This window comes from Bison bison, unplaced genomic scaffold, assembly GCF_000754665.1.
Source record: "Bison bison bison isolate TAMUID 2011002044 unplaced genomic scaffold, Bison_UMD1.0 scf7180017864530, whole genome shotgun sequence".
Lineage (NCBI taxonomy): Eukaryota > Metazoa > Chordata > Mammalia > Artiodactyla > Bovidae > Bison > Bison bison.
Genome location: NW_011495080.1, coordinates 6,079,936 through 6,098,706, shown reverse-complemented (window position 1 = coordinate 6,098,706; position 18,771 = coordinate 6,079,936). Strand labels below are relative to the sequence as shown.

At 36.4% G+C, this 18,771-nt stretch overlaps 1 protein-coding gene across 5 annotated transcripts in view; it reads left to right on the top strand.

Moving 5' to 3' along the window:
- MKLN1 (muskelin 1, intracellular mediator containing kelch motifs) overlaps window positions 1-18,771 on the top strand; it is a 386,334-nt gene that overhangs the window by 346,140 nt on the left and 21,423 nt on the right. For all 5 annotated transcript variants that reach the window (XM_010831658.1, XM_010831662.1, XM_010831660.1 and 2 more), the window contains 3 exons: window positions 14,144-14,291; window positions 15,260-15,374; window positions 17,220-17,359. In XM_010831658.1, the coding sequence (XP_010829960.1) occupies window positions 14,144-14,291; window positions 15,260-15,374; window positions 17,220-17,359 (403 nt within the window). The remainder of the gene's footprint in view (window positions 1-14,143; window positions 14,292-15,259; window positions 15,375-17,219; window positions 17,360-18,771) is intronic.

Here is an 18,771-nt window from a genome sequence, read left to right as displayed (position 1 = left end):
TCCCGGCAGTCTTGATTCCAGCTTGTGGTTCTTCCAGCCCAGCGTTTCTCATGATGTACTGTGCACAGAAGTTAAATAAGCAGGATGACAATATACAGCCTTGATGTACTCCTTTTCCCATTTGGAACCAGTCTGTTGTTCCATGTCCAGTTCTAACTGCTGCTTCCTGACCTGCATACATGTGTCTCAAGGCAGGTCAAGTGGTCTGGTATTCCCATGTCTTTCAGAATTTTCCACCGTTTATTGTGATCCACACAGTCAAAGGCTTTGGCGTAGTCAATAAAGCAGAAATACATTATTTTCTGGCATTCTCTTACTTTTTCCATGATCCAGCAGATGTTGGCAATTTGATCTCTGGTTCCTCTGCCTTTTCTAAAACCAACTTGAACATCTGGAAGTTCACGGTTCACATATTGCTGAAGCCTGGCTTGGAGAATTTAAACATTACTTTGAGTAGCGTGTGAGATGAGTGCAACTGTGTGGTGGTTTGAGCATTCTTTGGCATTGCCTTTCTTTGGGATTGGAATGAAAACCGACCTTTTCCAGTCCTGTGGCCACTGCTGAGTTTTCCAAATTTGCTGGCATATTGAGTGCAGCACTTTCACAGCATCATCTTTCAGGATTTGAAATAGCTCAACTGGAATTCCATCACCTTCACTAGCTTTGTTGGTAGTGATGCTTTCTAAGGCCCACTTGACTTCACATTCCGGGATGTCTGGCTCTAGGTGAGTGATCACACCATCTTGATTATCTGGGTCGTGAAGCTCTTTTTTATACAGTTTTATACAGTTCTGTATTCTTGCTACCTCTTCTTAATATCTTCTACTTCTGTTAGGTCCATACCATTTCTGTCCTTTATCGAGCCCATCTTTGCATGAAATGTTCCCTTGGTATCTCTGATTTTCTCGAAGAGATCTCTAGTCTTTCCCATTCTGTTGTTTTCCTTTATTTTTTTGCATTGATGGCTGAGGAAGGCTTTCTTATCTCTCCTTGCTATTCTTTGAAACTCTGCATTCAGATGCTTATATCTTTCCTTTTCTCCTTTGCTTTTCATTTCTCTTCTTTTCACAGCTATTTGTAAGGCCTCCCTAGACAGCTATTTTGCTTTTTTGCATTTCTTTTCCATGGGGATGGTCTTGATCCCTGTCTCTTGTACAGTGTCGCAAACCTCCATCCATAGTTCATCAGGCACTCTTATCTATCAGATCTAGTCCCTTAAATCTATTTCTCACTTCCACTGTGTAATCATGAGGGATTTGATTTAGGTCATACCTGAATGGTCTAGTGGTTTTCCCTACTTTCTTCGATTTAAGTCTGAATTTGGCAATAAAGTGTTCATGATCTAAGCCACAGTCAGCTCCCGGTCTTGTTTTTGCTGACTGTATAGAGCTTCTCCATCTTTGGCTGCAAAGAATACAATCAATCTGATTTTAGTGTTGACCGTCTGGTGATGTCCATGTGTAGAGTCTTCTCTTGTGTTGTTGGAAGAGGGTGTTGCTATGACCAGTGTGTTCTCTTGGCAAAACTCTATTAGCCTTTGCCCTGCTTCAATCCATATTCCAAGGCCAATTTGCCTGTTACCCCAAGTGTTTCTTGACTTCCTCCTTTTGCATTCCAGTCCCCTATAATGAAAATGACATCTTTTTGGGGTGTTAGTTCTAAAAGGTCTTATAGGTCTTCATAGAACCGTTCAACTTCAGCTTCTTCAGCGTTACTGGTTGGGGCATAGGCTTGGATTACTGTGATAGTGAATGGTGTGCCTTGGAAACAAAGAGAGATCATTCTGTCGTTTTTGAGATTGCATCCAAGTACTGCATTTTGGACTCTTTTGTTGACCATGATGGCTCCTCCATTTCTTCTAAGGGGTTCCTGCCCACAGTAGTAGATACAACGGTCATCTGAGTTAAATTCACCCATTCCAGTCCATTTTAGTTTGCCAATTCCTAGAATGAACGTTCACTCTTGCCATCTCCTGTTTGACCACTTCCAATTTGCCTTGATTCATGGACCTGACATTCCAGGTTCCTATGCAATATTGCTCTTTACAGCATCGGACCTTGCTTCTATCACCAGTCACATCCACAGCTGGGTATTGTTTTTGCTTTGGCTCCATCCCTTCATTCTTTCTGGAGTTATTTCTCCCCTGATCTCCTGTAGCATATTGGGCACCTACTGACCTGGGGAGTTCCTCTTTCAGTATCCTATCATTTTGCCTTTTCATACTGTTCATTGGGTTCTCAAGGCAAGAATACTGAAGTGGTTTGCCATTCCCTTCTCCAGTGGACCACATTCTGTCAGACCTCTCCACCATGACCCGCCCGTCTTGGGTGGCCCCACACAGCATGGCTTAGTTTCATTGAGTTAGACAAGGCTGTGTCCATGTGATCAGATTGACTAGTTTTCTGTGATTATGGTTTCAGTGTGTCTTCCCTCTGATGCCCTCTCACAACACCTACCATCTTACTTGGGTTTCTCTTACCATTAGCAACTGTTAAATCTTTCCAAGACAGGCTTGTTTTCTTCTTGGAAAGAGAATTAATACAGAATTAATCATTATGAAATGTACAGAAAACTTCTTTCTTAGTTTTGACCTTTAGGTCTTTTTAGTTTTTGATAATGCCATTTTTGTTAGACAAGTTTTTATTTTTATAAAATTATTACAGAAATGATGTGATATGCATAATTAATAAAATAATTCAAATAATATAGAATGCTATGAAATGAAAAGTATTTCTGTCAACATAGCTAACTAACATAAGCTGCTGTTTCCCTTCCCCAAAATCAGTCTTGAAAAAATAAAATGAGAGGCACCTGGCCTCCATGAACTCTGAGACACAGGCAGTCTCTCCACTAAAATTACCTTGAGTTAATTCTTATTCCTTCACTATGGAAACTGGCAGTAGTAGCCCATACCACTAGTGCCAGAATCCAGAGAACAGCATTATGGCAGTGCAGACACTATAGTGCAGTGAAGTACTGAGAAAAACAGATGTGGACTGACCATCTACTCTCATTAATCCATTTCTTCCTCTCTCTACCTTCAAGTCCAGGGAGACTACCTTCTACTTCCTCCAAAGGGTTTCAACCTAGGAAATACTTGCGTAGAGGTGTGGTAGTAAAAGAAAGTGATGTATTGATTCTCAGTTTCTATGCTTCAGTATCTACCTGATGACTCTTTCCCTCCAGTTTTTTTAAACTCATTGGTGCTGATGGTAGTTAAGGCCTGGCCTCTGGTGACCCGTAGTACATAGCTTGATAGAATTGCTCATACCCGAGAAACATTATCTCACAGACCAATAAAGCTAAACATTTGAGGATTGCAGCTGTCCCTAAAGAAATTAGTAAGGTAACAACATACATGATCTAAAGCAGGATTATTATAATAGATGAACCATGAATTTAAAACAACTGTGATCAGTATAAAGATAAGAGGGAACACATATTAGTAAAATGAAATAAGATCATAAAAATAGAACCAAATGGAAATATTAGGTATGAAAAATATATTTGAAATGAAGAATGCAACAAATATTATAAATAGAATGAAAATGAATGAATTTATTAGTTGAAAGATTAGAATGACTACTCTTCCAGGAAGAAATAGGAAAGAAAGAAAGATGAAGAGATGGAAAATAGAAAGAGCAGTACCCAGTGTTCATTGCAGCACTGTTTACAATAGCCAAGACATAGAAGCAACCTAAAGATCCATCTGCAGATGAATGGATAAAGAAGACTGGTGCATATATATACAATGGAATATTACTCAGCCATTAAAAAGAATGAAGTAATGCCATTTACAGCAACATGGGTGGACCCAGAGATTATCATACTGAATAAAGTAAGTCAGCGAAAGATATATGATGTCATGCATATGCAGAATCTTAAAAAAATGATACAAATTGCACTTATTTATGAAACAGAAACAGACTCACAGACTTAGAGAACCAATTTTTGGTTATCAGAGGGCCAGTGTCATGAGGAGGGATAGATTAGAAGTTTGGGATTGACAAATGCGCACTATTTTACATTTAAAATAGATAACCAACAGACCTACTAATTAGCACAGAGAATTCTCAGTAAATAGTAATAACCTAAATGAGAAAAGACTTTGAAAGCAGACACTCATATATATGGGAAAAGGAAAAGATACAGAGAACTGTGCAAGTACCAACATCTTAACAGCAATTTCAGGAGAAGACAAAAATGAAATTTTAAGAAGATGAAATAATTGAAGAAATAAAATTGAAGAGATAAGTTTTCTAGAACTCAGAAAAGATAAAAGGCTTCAGGTTGTTGAAAGGGTTTATAGTATGCTAAATGGGAAAAATAAGGGAGAACACGTACTTAAGACATATTTATTAAAGTAAAATTAGGAATGTTAAAGATTTAAAGGAAATTCTGAAAGATTTCAGAGAAAGAGTTGGTGATCTGTAGGGAACAAGATAGATAGCTAGGTATCAGTTCAGCAGTAAAGTGAATGGAAGAAAATAGTAAACTTTAAAAATATTCAAGGAATATGTCTATGAACCAAGCAGTTTATATCCCCCTAACTTTCATATGATGATAAAATAAAATATTATCAGATATTTTTGCCTTGAAGTTTACCAAATGAAGACCCGTATTGAAAATCCATTTGAAAGCAAGACACATGAGAAATCTAGAGGTGAGAGGTGGTAATCAAATTATCTTGAGGAAATTTATTACTGACTGAAGGAAAACAGGATCAAAATTCTAAGCATGAAAATATGACGGAGGGGGAAGGGGCACTATATAAATTCAGGTGTTGTGATTGGACTTACAGAGGAGAAAATGTTCTACATTATTAAAACTTTTTCATTCCAAAAGGTCTTATACACAGTGCTTAAGACCTAATAGGCCTTTATTTCCTTTCAAGCTTCCTTTTCTTTTCCTGTGTCATAAATCACTGCCACTGTTTGTTCTATCCCATGTCATTCTTTATGTTGGATTCATTTTGAATTTTTTCAGATGCAGTCATCAGTATAAACTTTAATATATTTGCTGATCCAAAAATTCCTTTATTTTTCCCTCACTATTGGGATTGCTAATTTAACAGGAAATAAAATTTTTGGTTCCATATCTTTTTAAATTCCAAGAAATTTTTTAAGTTAATTGCTTAGTTGTATTCTAGCATTCTTTATTACTGATAAAAGGTCTAGTGTTAGTTTGATACTTATTCCTCTGTATATAATAACCTGCTTTTTCTCTCTGGAAGCTTTTAGAATTTTCTTTTAATCCCTGAATTTTTGAAATTTCACTAGGAGATGTGTGTATATATATGTGTATGTGTGTGCTTAGCACCCCAGGCTCTTTCAAACAACACCCACTTATTTCTTTTGTTCAGTAAAGTTTTCTTTATTTCTTTTTTCTACATTATTTCATTTCTCTTTCTGGTGTACTTTTCAGACAGATTTTTTACTTCCATGGCTTTATCCTCTGTGTCTCTTAACATTTTTCTATATCTTAATCATAATTTCTATATCTTTATGCTATATATTCTGATAATTTGTCAGTTATATCTGAAATGACTTTGTTTTTACTAAACACATTTTGTTTTCATTCTATTATTTGATTTTCTGTTATAGTTTTACTTTTTAATGTCTTTTCATACACTGTGCCTCTTTTTTGTGGAAGTTTATTTTTGTGTTACACATGTAATATTTACTTTCTACAACGATAATGAGTTTGTGCTTTTTCTTTAGAGTTCTGTTCCTTTCTGCGATTTATCTTTTCTTCTTGTTCTGTTTGTTCATCTAGGTCCCTCTCTTTACATTGCTGATTTTTTTTTCTCATATTATCATGTGATTCTTGTCTAAACATTAAAATTTATGAATAAAGGTCATATCAGTTAAAGAAGGTAGTTGACAGTGGTTTCCTGTGCATTGTATGTCTCTTTTTTTTTCAATAGACTTCTCACTTTAACCAGACTCTGACTGACAGTTTTGCAACCTTTCTTACGGGATGCAAGCTTATATGCATGCAGGCTTTCTTATAGGATGCATAAACTGAGGATAGGAAGGCAGGTTAGGACATATACATGGTTATCAAAGCACAGCTGCCTTGTTTCCTGTTTTCACCTAACGTCTGTGGTGAAGATTTGGAGTCACTTTAAGCTCTGCTCTCATTCTTACTCAGGGCCCTGTGTCCTTATTATAAGCTCGCCACAGAAGTCTTTTTTATGGTCCACTCCTGCTTTTTGTATTTGATGATTTACTCAGAAATTTTCCATCTTATATTGCTAGTGAGTTGGGCTCTCTTTTCCTTGGCTGTGATTTGTCAGTATAATCCCAACTGCTGTTTCTCAAGATTCCTCAGAATTTCTTATCTCTTGGTACTTTCTTGACATTTCCAGTCCTGTTTCTTTGTTTTTCTTTTGGCTGGAATTCTGCCATTTAAAGTGGGATGTTGGGAAGGAAGGAAAATGTGGTTAAGGTTTAGCTTGCTATCTAAAACCAAAAGCCCCAACCTTTCGATTTAATAAGCAGCAGCTGTTGGTAGTAAAAATTCAACTCTAAAATGCCTGCTAGGGCCAGACCATAATTCTTTGGTTTCTGTATATATGTAACATTTTACATGTAATTTTTTTTAGTAAGAATTCTCATAAAGCCTTTGCTTAAAATGAAAAGTAAGTTTTTTTCCTCCTGTTTACAAAGGAGATAACAAATCCAGACTTCTTTTGAAGATAGATATGGAAAACTTTATTTTTTTTAATTGAAGTACTCTTAATTTACAATGTTGTGTTAGTTTCTGGTACAGCAAAATCCATCATATTCTTTTCCATTATAGATTATTCAGGATACTGAATGTAGTTCCCCCTGTGCCATAAGTCGGACCTTGTTGTTTATTTTGTATGTGGTGATTTGTACCTGCAGATCCCAAACTCCTAATTTATCCCTTCCTACCCTTTCTCCTTTGGTGACCATAAGCTTGTTTTCTATCTGTGAGTCTGGTTCTGTTCTCTAAATAGGTTCATTTGTGTCATAGTTTAGATCCCACATAGAAGTGATGGTATTTGTCTTTCTCTAAAGACTTCACTTAGTATAACAATCGCTAGGTCCATCCGTGTTGCTGTTGTCATTGTTCGGTCACTAAGGCTTGTCCAGCTCTTTGCGACCCCATGAACTGCAGCACGCCAGGCTTCCCTGTCCTTCACTATCTCCCAGAGTTTGCTCAAACTCATGTCCACTGAGTCGGTGATGCCATCCAACCATCTCAACCTCTGTCTCCCCCCCGCCTTCTCCTGCCCTCAGTCTTTCCTGGCATCAGGGTCTTTTCCAATGAGTCAGCTCTTCGCATCAGGGGGCCCAGAGTATTGGCACTTCAACATCAGTCCTTCCAATGAATAGTCAGGGTTAATTTCCTTCAGGATTGACTAGTTTGATCTCCTTGCAGTCCAGAGTCATTTCCAGCATCAAAGTTCGAAAGCATCAATTCTTTGGTGCTCAGCCTTCTTTATGGTCCAACTCTCATATCTGTACACGACTACTAGAAAAACCATAACTTTGACTATATGGACTTTTGTCGATAAAATGATGTCTCTGCTTTTTAATATACTGTCTAGGTTTGTCATAGCTTTTCCTCCAAGGACCAAGCATCTTTGAATTTTGTGGCTACAGTCACTGTCCACAGTGACTTTGGAGCCCAAGAAAATGAAATCTGTCACTGTTAATTAACACTTCTTCCCCATCTATTTGCCACAAAGTGTTGGGACTAGATGGCTATGATCATAGTTTTTTGAATGTTGAGTTTTAAGTCAGCTTTTTCACTCTCCTCTTTCACCTTCATCAAGAAGTTCTTTAGTTCTTCTTTGCTTTCTGCCATTAGGGTAGTATCATCTGCATATCTGAGGTGGTTGATACTTCTTCTGGCAGTCTTAATTCCAGCTCATGATTCATCCAGCCTGGTCTTTTGCATGATGTACTCTGCATATGAGTTAAATAAGCAGGGTGACAGTATACAGCTTTGACATACTTCCTTTCCCAATTTTGAATCAGTCTGTTGTTCTGTGTCCAGTTCTAACTGTTGCTCCTTGTCCTGCATACAGTATTCTCAGGAGACAAATAAGGTGGTCTAGTATTCCTAACAGTGGAAACAGTGACAGACTTTATTTTGGGGGGGCTCCAAAATCACTGCAGATGGTGATTGCAGTCATGAAATTAAAAGACGCTTACTCCTTGGAAGAAAAGTTATGACCAACCTAGACAGCATATTTAAAAGCAGAGACATTACTTTGCCAACAAAGGTCCATCTAGTCAAGACTATGTTTTTCCAGTAGTCATGTATGAATTTGAAAGTTGGAGTATAAAGAAAGCTGAGTGCCAAAGAATTGATGCTTTTGAACTGTGGTGTTGGAGAAGAGTCTTGAGAGTCCCTTGGACTGCAAGGAAAGGAAATCAGTCCTGAATATACATTGGAAGGACTGATGTTGAAGCTGAAACTCTAATACTTTGGCTACCAGGTGGCTTCCCTGGTGGCTCAGAGGATAAAGCGTCTGCCTGCAATGTAGGAGACTTAGGTTCGATATCTGGGTTGGGAAGATCCCCTGGAAAAGGAAATGGCAACCCACTCCAGTATTCTTGCTTGGAGAATTCCACGGACAGAGGAGCCTGGCGGGCTACAGTCCATGGGATCGCAGAGAGTCAGACACGACTGAGCGACTTCACACACACACCTGAGGCAAAGAGCTGACTCATTTGAAAAGACCCTGATGTTGGGAAAGATTGAAGGCGGGAGGAGAAGGGGACGACAGAGGATGAGATGGTTGGATGGCATCACTGACTCAATGGACATGAGTTTGAGTAAACTCTGGGTGTTGGTGATGGAAGAGAGGCCTGGTGTGCTACAGTCCATGGGGTCGCAAAGAGTTGGACAGAACTGAGTGGCTGAACTGAACTGAGTATTCCTATCTCTTTAAGAATTTTCCACGCTTTGATGTGATCCACAGTCAAGGGCTTTAGTGTAGTCAATGAAGCAGAAATAGATGTTTTTCTGGAGCTCTCTTGCTTTCTGTATGGTCCACCTGATGTTGACAACTTGATCTTTGGTTCCTCTGCTTTTTCTAAATCCAGCCTGTACATCTGGAAGTTCTTGGTTCACATTCTGCTGAAGCCTAGCTTGAAGGATTTTGAGCATAACCTTACTAGGATGTGAAATGAGTGGAGTTGTCTGATAGTTTGAACATTCTTTGGGATTGGAATGAAGACTGACCTTTTCCAGTCCTGTGGCCACTGCTGCGTTTTCTAAATTTGCTGGCATGTTAAGTGTGGCACTTTAGCAGCATCGTCTTTTAGGATTAGAAATAGCTCAGCTGGAATGCTGTCACCTCCACTAGCTTTGTTCATAGTGATGCTTCGTAAGGCCCACTTGACTTAACATTCCAGGATGTCTGGCTCTAGGTGAATGATCACACCATCGTGATTATCTGGGTCATTAAGATCTTTTTTAGTATAGTTCTTCTGTGTATTCTTGCCACCTTTTCTTAAACTCTTCTGCTTCTGTTAGGTCCTTGCTGTTTCTGTCCTTTATTGTGCCCATCTGTCTATGAACAGTATGAAAAGGCAAAATCCATGTTCTACAAATGGCATTATTTCATTCTTTTTTGTGGTGGAGTCGTGTTTATCTCTCTCTCTCTCTCTCTCTCTCTCTCCACACATACACATACATCTTCTTTATCCTTTTACCTGTTAGTGGACATTTAGGTCTCTTCCATTTCTTGGCTATTGTAAATAGTGTTTCTATGAATACTGGGGTGGGTGTATCTTTTCAAATTAGAGGAAAGGCTTTATTTTTATTGGTTTCTTATTGAAATGTTGTTTAAATTATTAGTGTGTGTAGAGTGGAATGGAAATAGGAATTAAACTTAAGTACAATTTGTAAAATTTAAGCAAAAGGCCATTAACATAGATACATTCAGTGTAAGTTTGAATTAACCCTTAATTTTAGGAACTCTTTAGATATAAGTTTGCATTTTTATTTTTTAGAGAAAAAATACTTTAATCTCTAGTTTTAGTTTTGTAACTAAATGATTTTAAAACATAGGGGTTTTTAGTGCCATTAAAATTGTCTTTTGAAACCTGAATTCTCTCTCCATGTAAATAGCAGCATTTCAAATATTAATGTAAAATTTTGTCCTTGAGAAAGTTGAGAGGATGTGTAAGTTTTTCACTTATTACTAAAAGTTCCCAGTATGTATACCCAGATATTTTTTTTTTCTGTATTTTGGTTTAGATTGCTCTTCTTTTAACTATAAAAGCAATATATATTGGAAGTTTTCATATTATATAATTAGAAAGTTAAAATGTCCTAACTTCCCCCTCTCCAATAGCTATTATTTTTATGTACTTTCATATTTTTTTCTATTCACATGTATGTAAATATTTTATATGTGAACATTGTCATTAGTATGCAATAAAAATTATATTTGTAAAGGTCTGTAAACGTAAGAATTAATAGAAATTCTGTCCTTGAGAGATTTTGTATTTGAATATTTTAGAGTAAAATATTTGAAAACCTCCAAAAAATTTCATTGAAACATTTTTACTCTTATTTTTCCACAAGTGTCCATTCCAAGTCTCTCTTAAGCCAGTTCAGAGATTTTTATATTTTTGTGCTGATGGAAATAAATGTTTGTTTATTGATACTTCCTTCCTGCTTTTGTTCATTCCACTCCATTGCATTCTTAACAGCCTCCTGATTGATATCTGTGTCTCAGGATCCTCTCACTGTGCCTGTCTCTGCTGCACACTCATTGTTGGTAGACATGTCAAATGATGCTGTGACCCAGTGGGCAGAAACAGGGTAGGAAATGACTCCTGATGGGTACAGGGTTTGTTTTTGGAGTGATAAAAATATTCTAAAATTAGATTGTGATGATAGTTTTACAGGATATTAAAAAGAAAAAAAAAAAACCAAGCTATGTAAATAGATGAATTACATGGTATTTAGTTAATATTCAGTAAAGTTGTTTAAAAAGCCAGTAAAAGATTTAAATATATAACTCTGATGCAAAAATCAGTGTTATGTAGAGTAAAAGGCATATTGTATATGAAAGAGCAAAGAAATGGAAAGTATATGTTTTCTAATACGCTTTATAATCAAAGTAATTTTTTGTAATTCTTACAATACACATTTGGTAAACACGGAAGTCTTGCCTCCCTAAGTGTTATAAACCGGCCCACTGCTTTTGTTTTTAAGAAGGAACACTTGTCATTTTTTTCTTATGTTACAAAGCTGCTTCTAGGTAAAAATGTGACAGTATGGAAGAGGAAGCATGTAAAACTTGGTCTTACATCCCTCTGCATTCTTCCTTGCTTTGCATAGCCCAGGACTCCTTTATTCTCCTCTTAGTGACTCTAGCCCTGTTTGAATAGAATTCAAAATCTCTTTCCCACTCTACTGATTTCCATTCCACCCAGAAATTTCCATTTCCTCAGTGGGTCCTTATTTAAGGTAAGCAGTTTGCTGCATTCATTTATAAGTCATACATCTCTTGATATTTGCCTTTTAAAAGATTATAGAATAGGGATTAGCAGATGTTTTCTGTGAAGAACCAGCTGTAATTATTGCCATTGCAGCTACTCAACCTTGCTATTGTGGGGTGAAATCAGCCACAGCCACAGTGTGAATGATTGACTGAGGCCTGATTTGAACCTAAGCAAATCAGATTGAGCCATAGTTTGTCAACCCATGTTATAGAATTCTAAATGGAATGAAGAAATTTAAGGGCAAAAAATTTAGGCAGTTATGTCCTCTGCTTCTACCATTAATGAAAATGATTTCATTTCTTTACTGTTTTATCTTCCAAGATTATCTGAGGAACAGGTCAGAACCAAGGTACTTTTGAAAGTTTACCAGGGTTTAATTAGAAAATACCAGTCTTTACATGACCACTAAAAACAATGTGGAATGAGAGTTGAGGATATTATTAAGGTTAGGTTGGTGTATGTGTGTATCAAGATAAATGTATTTGTCTATGGATGCATATGTTACATATGTGTGTGTACATGCAGGTTTTTACTATATTTACTGTGGGATACATTTGGATAGTCTCTAAAATATTCCTAACAAATTTATTGAATATGAATATAAAAGACACATTAATTAAACTAGGAAAAAGTCAATATTGCATTATTTGACCCTACTAAAGTAGATAAAGACAAACGAGTATCAGTGTGGTTACCATCTGCTTCTGTAGTATTATGGATTGATTGAGATGTTTTACTTCAAGCTGATGTTTGTGTAGCTTTTTTAGCATATGATACTTGTTCATGTATAAAAGAAATTTAATACTGAAACAATGGCATTGTTTTTAGACCTGTAGCAAGTATGTTGTCAATCATAAAATTATATTTCAACTACTGTGTGGATCACAATAAACTGTGGAAAATTCTGAAAGAGATGGGAATACCAGGCCACCTGACCTGCCTCTTGAGAAACCTATATGCAGGTCAGGAAGCAACAGTTAGAACTGGACATGAAACAACAGACTGGTTGCAAGTAGGAAAAGGAGTACGTCAAGGCTGTATATTGTCACCCTGCTTATTTAACTTCTATGCATGCAGAATACATCCTGAGAAATGCTGGGCTGGAAGAAGCACAAGCTGGAATCAAGATTGCTGGGAGGAATATCAATAACCTCAGATATGCAAATGACACCACCTTATGGCAGAAAGTGAAGAGGAACTAAAGAGCCTCTTGATGAATGTGAAAGAGGAGAGTGAAAAAGTTGGCTTAAAGCTCAACATTCAGAAAACAAAGATCATGGCCTCCAGTCCCATCACTTCATGGGTAATAGATGGGGAAACAGTGGAGACAGTGTCAGACTTTATTTTTTTGGGCTCCAAAATCACTGCAGATGGTGACTGCAGCCATGAAATTAAAAGACGCTTACTCTTTGGAAGGAAAGTTAAGACCAACCTAGATAACATATTGAAAAGCAGAGACATTACTTTGCCAACAAAGGTCCATCTAATCAAGGCTATGGTTTTTCCAGTGGTCATGTATGGATGTGAGAGTTGGACTGTGAAGAAAGCTGAGTGCTGAAGAATTGATGCTTTTGAACTGTGGTGTTGGAGAAGACTCTTGAGAGTCCCTTGGACTGCAAGGAGATCCAACCAGTCCATTCTAAAGGAGATCAGTCCTGAGTGTTCTTTGGAAGGAATGATGCTAAAGCTGAAACTCCAGTACTTTGGCCACCTCATGCAAAGAGTTGACTCACTGGAAAAGACTCAGATGCTGGGAGGGATTGGGGGAAGGAAGAAAAGGGGATGATAGAGGATGAGATGGCTGGATAGCATCACTGACTCGATGGACGTGAGTTTGAGTGAACTCTGGGAGTTGGTGATGGACAGGGAGGCCTGGCGTGCTGCGGTTCATGGGGTCGCAAAGAGTTGGACACGACTGAGCGACAACTGAACTGAATATTTCCAAGTAACAATAGTGAGAAGATTTGCATTTGCCATATCAGTGTTTTGCAAATTACTGGATAATGCAAAATGACCATCACTTATTTAATGGATTTCTCAGGAAAATAAAATATTTTTGTCATAAAATTGACTCTAGGGAGTCCAAACCACTCGGGAAAACAAAATGGCATATTTTACCCCCAAGTATTTATTTTTCTTGGAAACTTTGTCATTTTATTATATGTCTTGAACAGGTATTTTAGATGACTTTGACTTTATTAAACAAACCCGTGTGTCAAATTTTTGTTTTTCTTAGTCAAGATTTAAATATTTTGTCTCTGCTATTAAATTAGAACCAGTCCAGAGAATAAATCAGTTAAATAAAGCATTGCCCCTTCTCTCAATAAAAATAATTACATTGCACACTCGTTCTACCTCTTTCCTCCTTCTAACTCCATCCTGATAGTTATCGTTCATTAATTTCAGCAAATAGTTGAGTAACTGTTACATGCCAGGCAGTTTTAGGTACTGGGAACAAAACAGTGATCCAAACAACCTTCGTCTTTATAGAGCTTATGTTTTAGAGTGAGGAGAGGGCAATAAACATTTGATTGTTATTTAATATAAAAGTTATGTCATATGTTAGAAGATAAGTGCTGAAGTAGTACTAACCTGTTACCTAATGTTAATACTATCCTCTTATTTTCTCTTTGAATTTATAGTTCCAATGACAGGATTCACACAGAGAGCAACCATTGATCCAGAGCTGAATGAAATACATGTCTTATCTGGACTCAGCAAAGACAAGGAAAAGAGGGAAGAGAATGTCAGAAATTCATTCTGGATTTATGATATTGTAAGAAATAGTTGGTAAGTAGCTCTTGTCTGTGTTGAAATCCCTGTGTAACATTTCTTTGAGGTTGAGGTTGTTGGTTTATTCAGAAGAAGAGGGAAGTAGAAGGCTTACCTTAGTTTGTGATGTCATATACTTTAATATCAGTATTAGGGATTGGAAGAGTCAGTGTTGGTGCCTATGTTTACAGTGATGTCCAGCAATGGATTTTACTTTTGAATTTTTCAGTTAGTAGATATCTCCTGGTCTGAGCGTCAAGAGAATTATATTTTAGTCTAGCTTTTGCTACCATGTAGATGTGTAAGCTGGAGAACAATGTATTTTTAATGTTCCCAGGCCTTTCTTAGTTTATGAAATGAAGCAGTTTGACTAGAGCAAGATCACGGGAAGGGGAGTATTATTATTTAGCGTATTCAAACCTAGGACCCTTTTGTCACAGAGCACCTCACAGAACTGCTGTACATTTTTGTTTGAAAAACACTGACCCAGAGGACCCAGCTCTAATGTTCTGTAGTACTACCTAAGTGAATATTCTCCAGAACAGAGGAACTTCTGAGAACCTCCATTCAGTAATGGAGGGTGATGCTCAGCAACTGAGGGATTTGTTATCTTCTAAATAGGACATTTATTTATAGTAAGAATGAAAGCGATCTGTTGTGAGTTTTTATTGTGAATAGATAAATATGATATCATCTCTTTCAACCTTTGGTTTAAGCCTTCATATATGCTGATCCTATTTCATAACATGAAGTAGGTTGTTCTTAAATGAGGTTTTGATGGACATCAAAGAACTTCAGAACTCAGTTCTAACAAATTTGGATTATTTTATATGAGAGTGACCAGAACTTTAAGATTTGATGTGAACAAATTTATAATTTTTTGTTGGTAATTAGACATTGCATTAATTTGCTTGCTACAATTATATTAACCTTATGTGTACTGCTAATTTTCTAGGATAGAATGCCTTAAAAGCAATGTCTTGCAGGTCTTGTGTCTATAAGAATGATCAAGCTGCAAAGGATAATCCAAGTAAAAGTCTTCAGGAGGAAGAACCATGTCCAAGATTTGCCCATCAGCTTGTATATGATGAATTACACAAGGTATCCTAACTACATTGACCGGTAAACTTTCTATGACGTATAATCAGAAAGAATCTCAAAATAACTGTTTCTGATTATTTTCGGTAGATCTGAATAAAAATAACCAACATTTACTAGAATATGTAGCACAGATATCACTTCTCCCTGAAATTCCTTAAAAGAATAAACATTTTTGCATAATCCATAATTCCTGGCACACTTCTTATAAAAATGGCCAGTGGCTATTGCTTCTTAGCTGCATAGATCTGATATATAGTATGGCCTATTTGTTTCTATAATATGAATATTCAAGTAGAAGATACACAGTTTTCAGCACTTGTATACCTTTTTCCATGATATGAAAAGATATATATAACTTCCTGATTTTAGATATTCCCATTGTGTAAGAAATCTTTATTTTTCCTATGACTGACATATCTATTCCATCAGCCTTGTGAAAATAGTTCTGAATTCTGAAGTTTTAGTGTCACAGGGTTACTTTAGGTATTTCTCCCTTAAACTTTACATATAGTTTAATGATTGGGCTTAGATTATATAGTAAATTACTGACAGAACCGTATTCTTTCTGTTAAATTATCAATCATTTGAGATCTTTAGGTAAACGATACCATTCGAATAACTAAAACCCCTTTCTCTGAGAGTCTCCCAAAGTGAATGTTAAATGAATTCCCATCTATAGGATAGAAATAATATCTCTGTTGTATAACACTGCTGATTATAAATGTTTCAAAATATCAAAAAATGCTTTACCACTTTGAATACAGAGTATTACAAAACCTGTAATAGTGTCATTATGCCATTATTGCGCTCCTTTTACATTTCTTATGTGGTATTGTCGGGGGGGGGGCGGAGGTTGTGTAATTTCTTCAGTTCTGTCTTGCCACAGCAAAAATTGAAGTGGCAGACCAGTGTTACAGCTTGGTTACAGCTCAGTTTAAGCAGTGGACCCGTGTTCCAGCTCAGTTACAGCTCAGTTTTATTTGGCAAGCAAGGGAAGATACATCCTCTAGGAGGGAGTGAGGGTGGACCAACCCAAAAGAAGCACGGGGCTCAATTTTGACCCCTCTTTTTATATGATTTTTCTCCTCCCCCTGAGCCTGCCCTGTGTAAATTGGGCTAACCAGGAGGGCTGTTTGCTTCACCTGAGGTTCTCATGCCAGTCCTTGGAACTTGCTTTGTTCTGTTTTTGTGGGCTTTTTCCTTTCTTTGTCTTTTATCCACTACTATATTGGACTCCTGTTTCCTATTCTAACTATCTAACAGTATTAATTATATGATTGAATAATATTTTTAAAGTTATTTCACAAATCATACATCTCATTTAATATTCAACATTAAGGCTAATATTCAATTATATTCATATTGAAACATATTCAACAAAAGTAAGATGCTAAAATTTTTAAAACTTTCTAGTTATTGTTGACCTTCAGTGATTCAACTTGTGTGTCAGTTTTTTTAAAAGATTTTTTATTACAATCGACACTTGATTAACTTGATAATCTCCATTATTTGTTGCCTAAGCAAACTCTGTATCTTAGAATAGCTTCTTACTACCATTGCTTTATTTTTATGTCTTCCATTTTCAGTGTAACTGTGGTAATACAACTTATTTTATTATGAAATGTAATTTAAGGAAGTAATCACAGTACTTTAAAGTAAAATGGAAACTTGAGAAAAATCAGAGGAAGCCTTTGGTAGACATGCAGGAATGTTTTAGTTTTTTTGTATGAATAAAGCTAAACAAGTTACTTGTTATACACTACTACCAAAATGAAGAAATTTTACTATGACTTTCCTTAGTATGCGTGCATTTAAAAAAAATCTGGTTTGCTTTATTTATTTTAGGTTCATTATTTATTTGGTGGGAATCCAGGAAAATCATGCTCCCCAAAGATGAGATTAGATGACTTCTGGTCACTGAAATTGTGTAGGCCTTCAAAGGATTACTTACTGCGGCATTGCAAGTACCTCATAAGAAAACACAGGTATAAAAATAATTCATTAAAAACTTATTTAGCATTATCAGCTATTGTTGGTATTAACTAAGCTTTGGAGATGTGACTTTATCTTTGGAAATTTAGTGACACGACAGTGTAAATATTGTGAAGATCATGACTTTTGTAAATGCCCTGTTACTCTCCTTATTTTTTTCTTTATTTTTCAAAGAAAGGTACAAAGTGAAGATAGATCTTGATGCTAAAAGTTATTAAAGATAAGCAAGGATATATTGCAACTGTCAAAATAATGGAAAAAATTTCTATGAACATGATGAACTTACCTTCAAGTAACTCAAGGCCTAACCCACTACAAATTATATCATTTCTAGAATTACTGGCATTTGACTGACCTATTGTTGATTCTCTTAACAGTGAATATGATGATATAGTTGACTTAATAATCTCTTTATACTTTGATGTTTCAGAATACAATTTAAAATATTATAGTTTTGCATCATTACTTTTGCAATGTAATTGCAAAATCATGTAATCAAACATTTTCATATATATCTCCTCAGTCTTGTTTGCTTTTTAGCCTTAGCAAATGATAAGCTACTGAAAAATGTAGAAAAATACATCTATTCCTTTGGTTCCTAATAGTGTTAGATTGTAATTAAAATTTACAGTTTGAGGGGAGAGACAGCTTTTAATGATGATAATAGATACCATTTATGAACAATTTTTGTATGCTAAATCCTGCATGTTATTTGCACAATAAGTCACTGGAGAAGTTACTGTAACAGTTACTCTTTTTGTAAAAGAAGAAATGGAGCCATTTTTAAGTGGATTGTGTAACTCATCTAAGGTCATTCAATAGTCATTGACAGCAGTATTTGATCCTGAGTATTCCGACTCCAGAGTTTTTACCACTTTACCACCACCACCACTTCCACTTCCTACACATACGTATACACACAGAATGCATACGTATGTGTATTTATATATTTATTATATAATTATGTATTCTAGTTTATTAATATATAAAATAAAATTAAAACCTCTGTATAGGTATAAAGGAGAAGGCAATGGCACTCCACTCCAGTACTCTTGCCTGGAAAATCCCATGGGCAGAGGAGCCTGGTAGGCTGCAGTCCATGGGGTCGCTAAGAGTCGGATATGACGGAGCGACTTCACTTTCACTTTTCACTGTCATGCATTGGAGAAGGAGATGGCAACCCACTCCAGTGTTCTTGCCTGGAGAATTCCGGGGACGGGGGAGCCTGGTGGGCTGCTGTCTATGGGGTCGCACAGAGTCAGACACGACTGAAGTGACTTAGCAGTAGCAGTATAGGTATAAAATAGATATTTATTCCTTTATCATATCATGTTTACCTGTTATTTCTTACTCTGCTCTCATAAGTTGTGCTTAAGAAACAAATTGATAAGAGAAACGAGTTGCT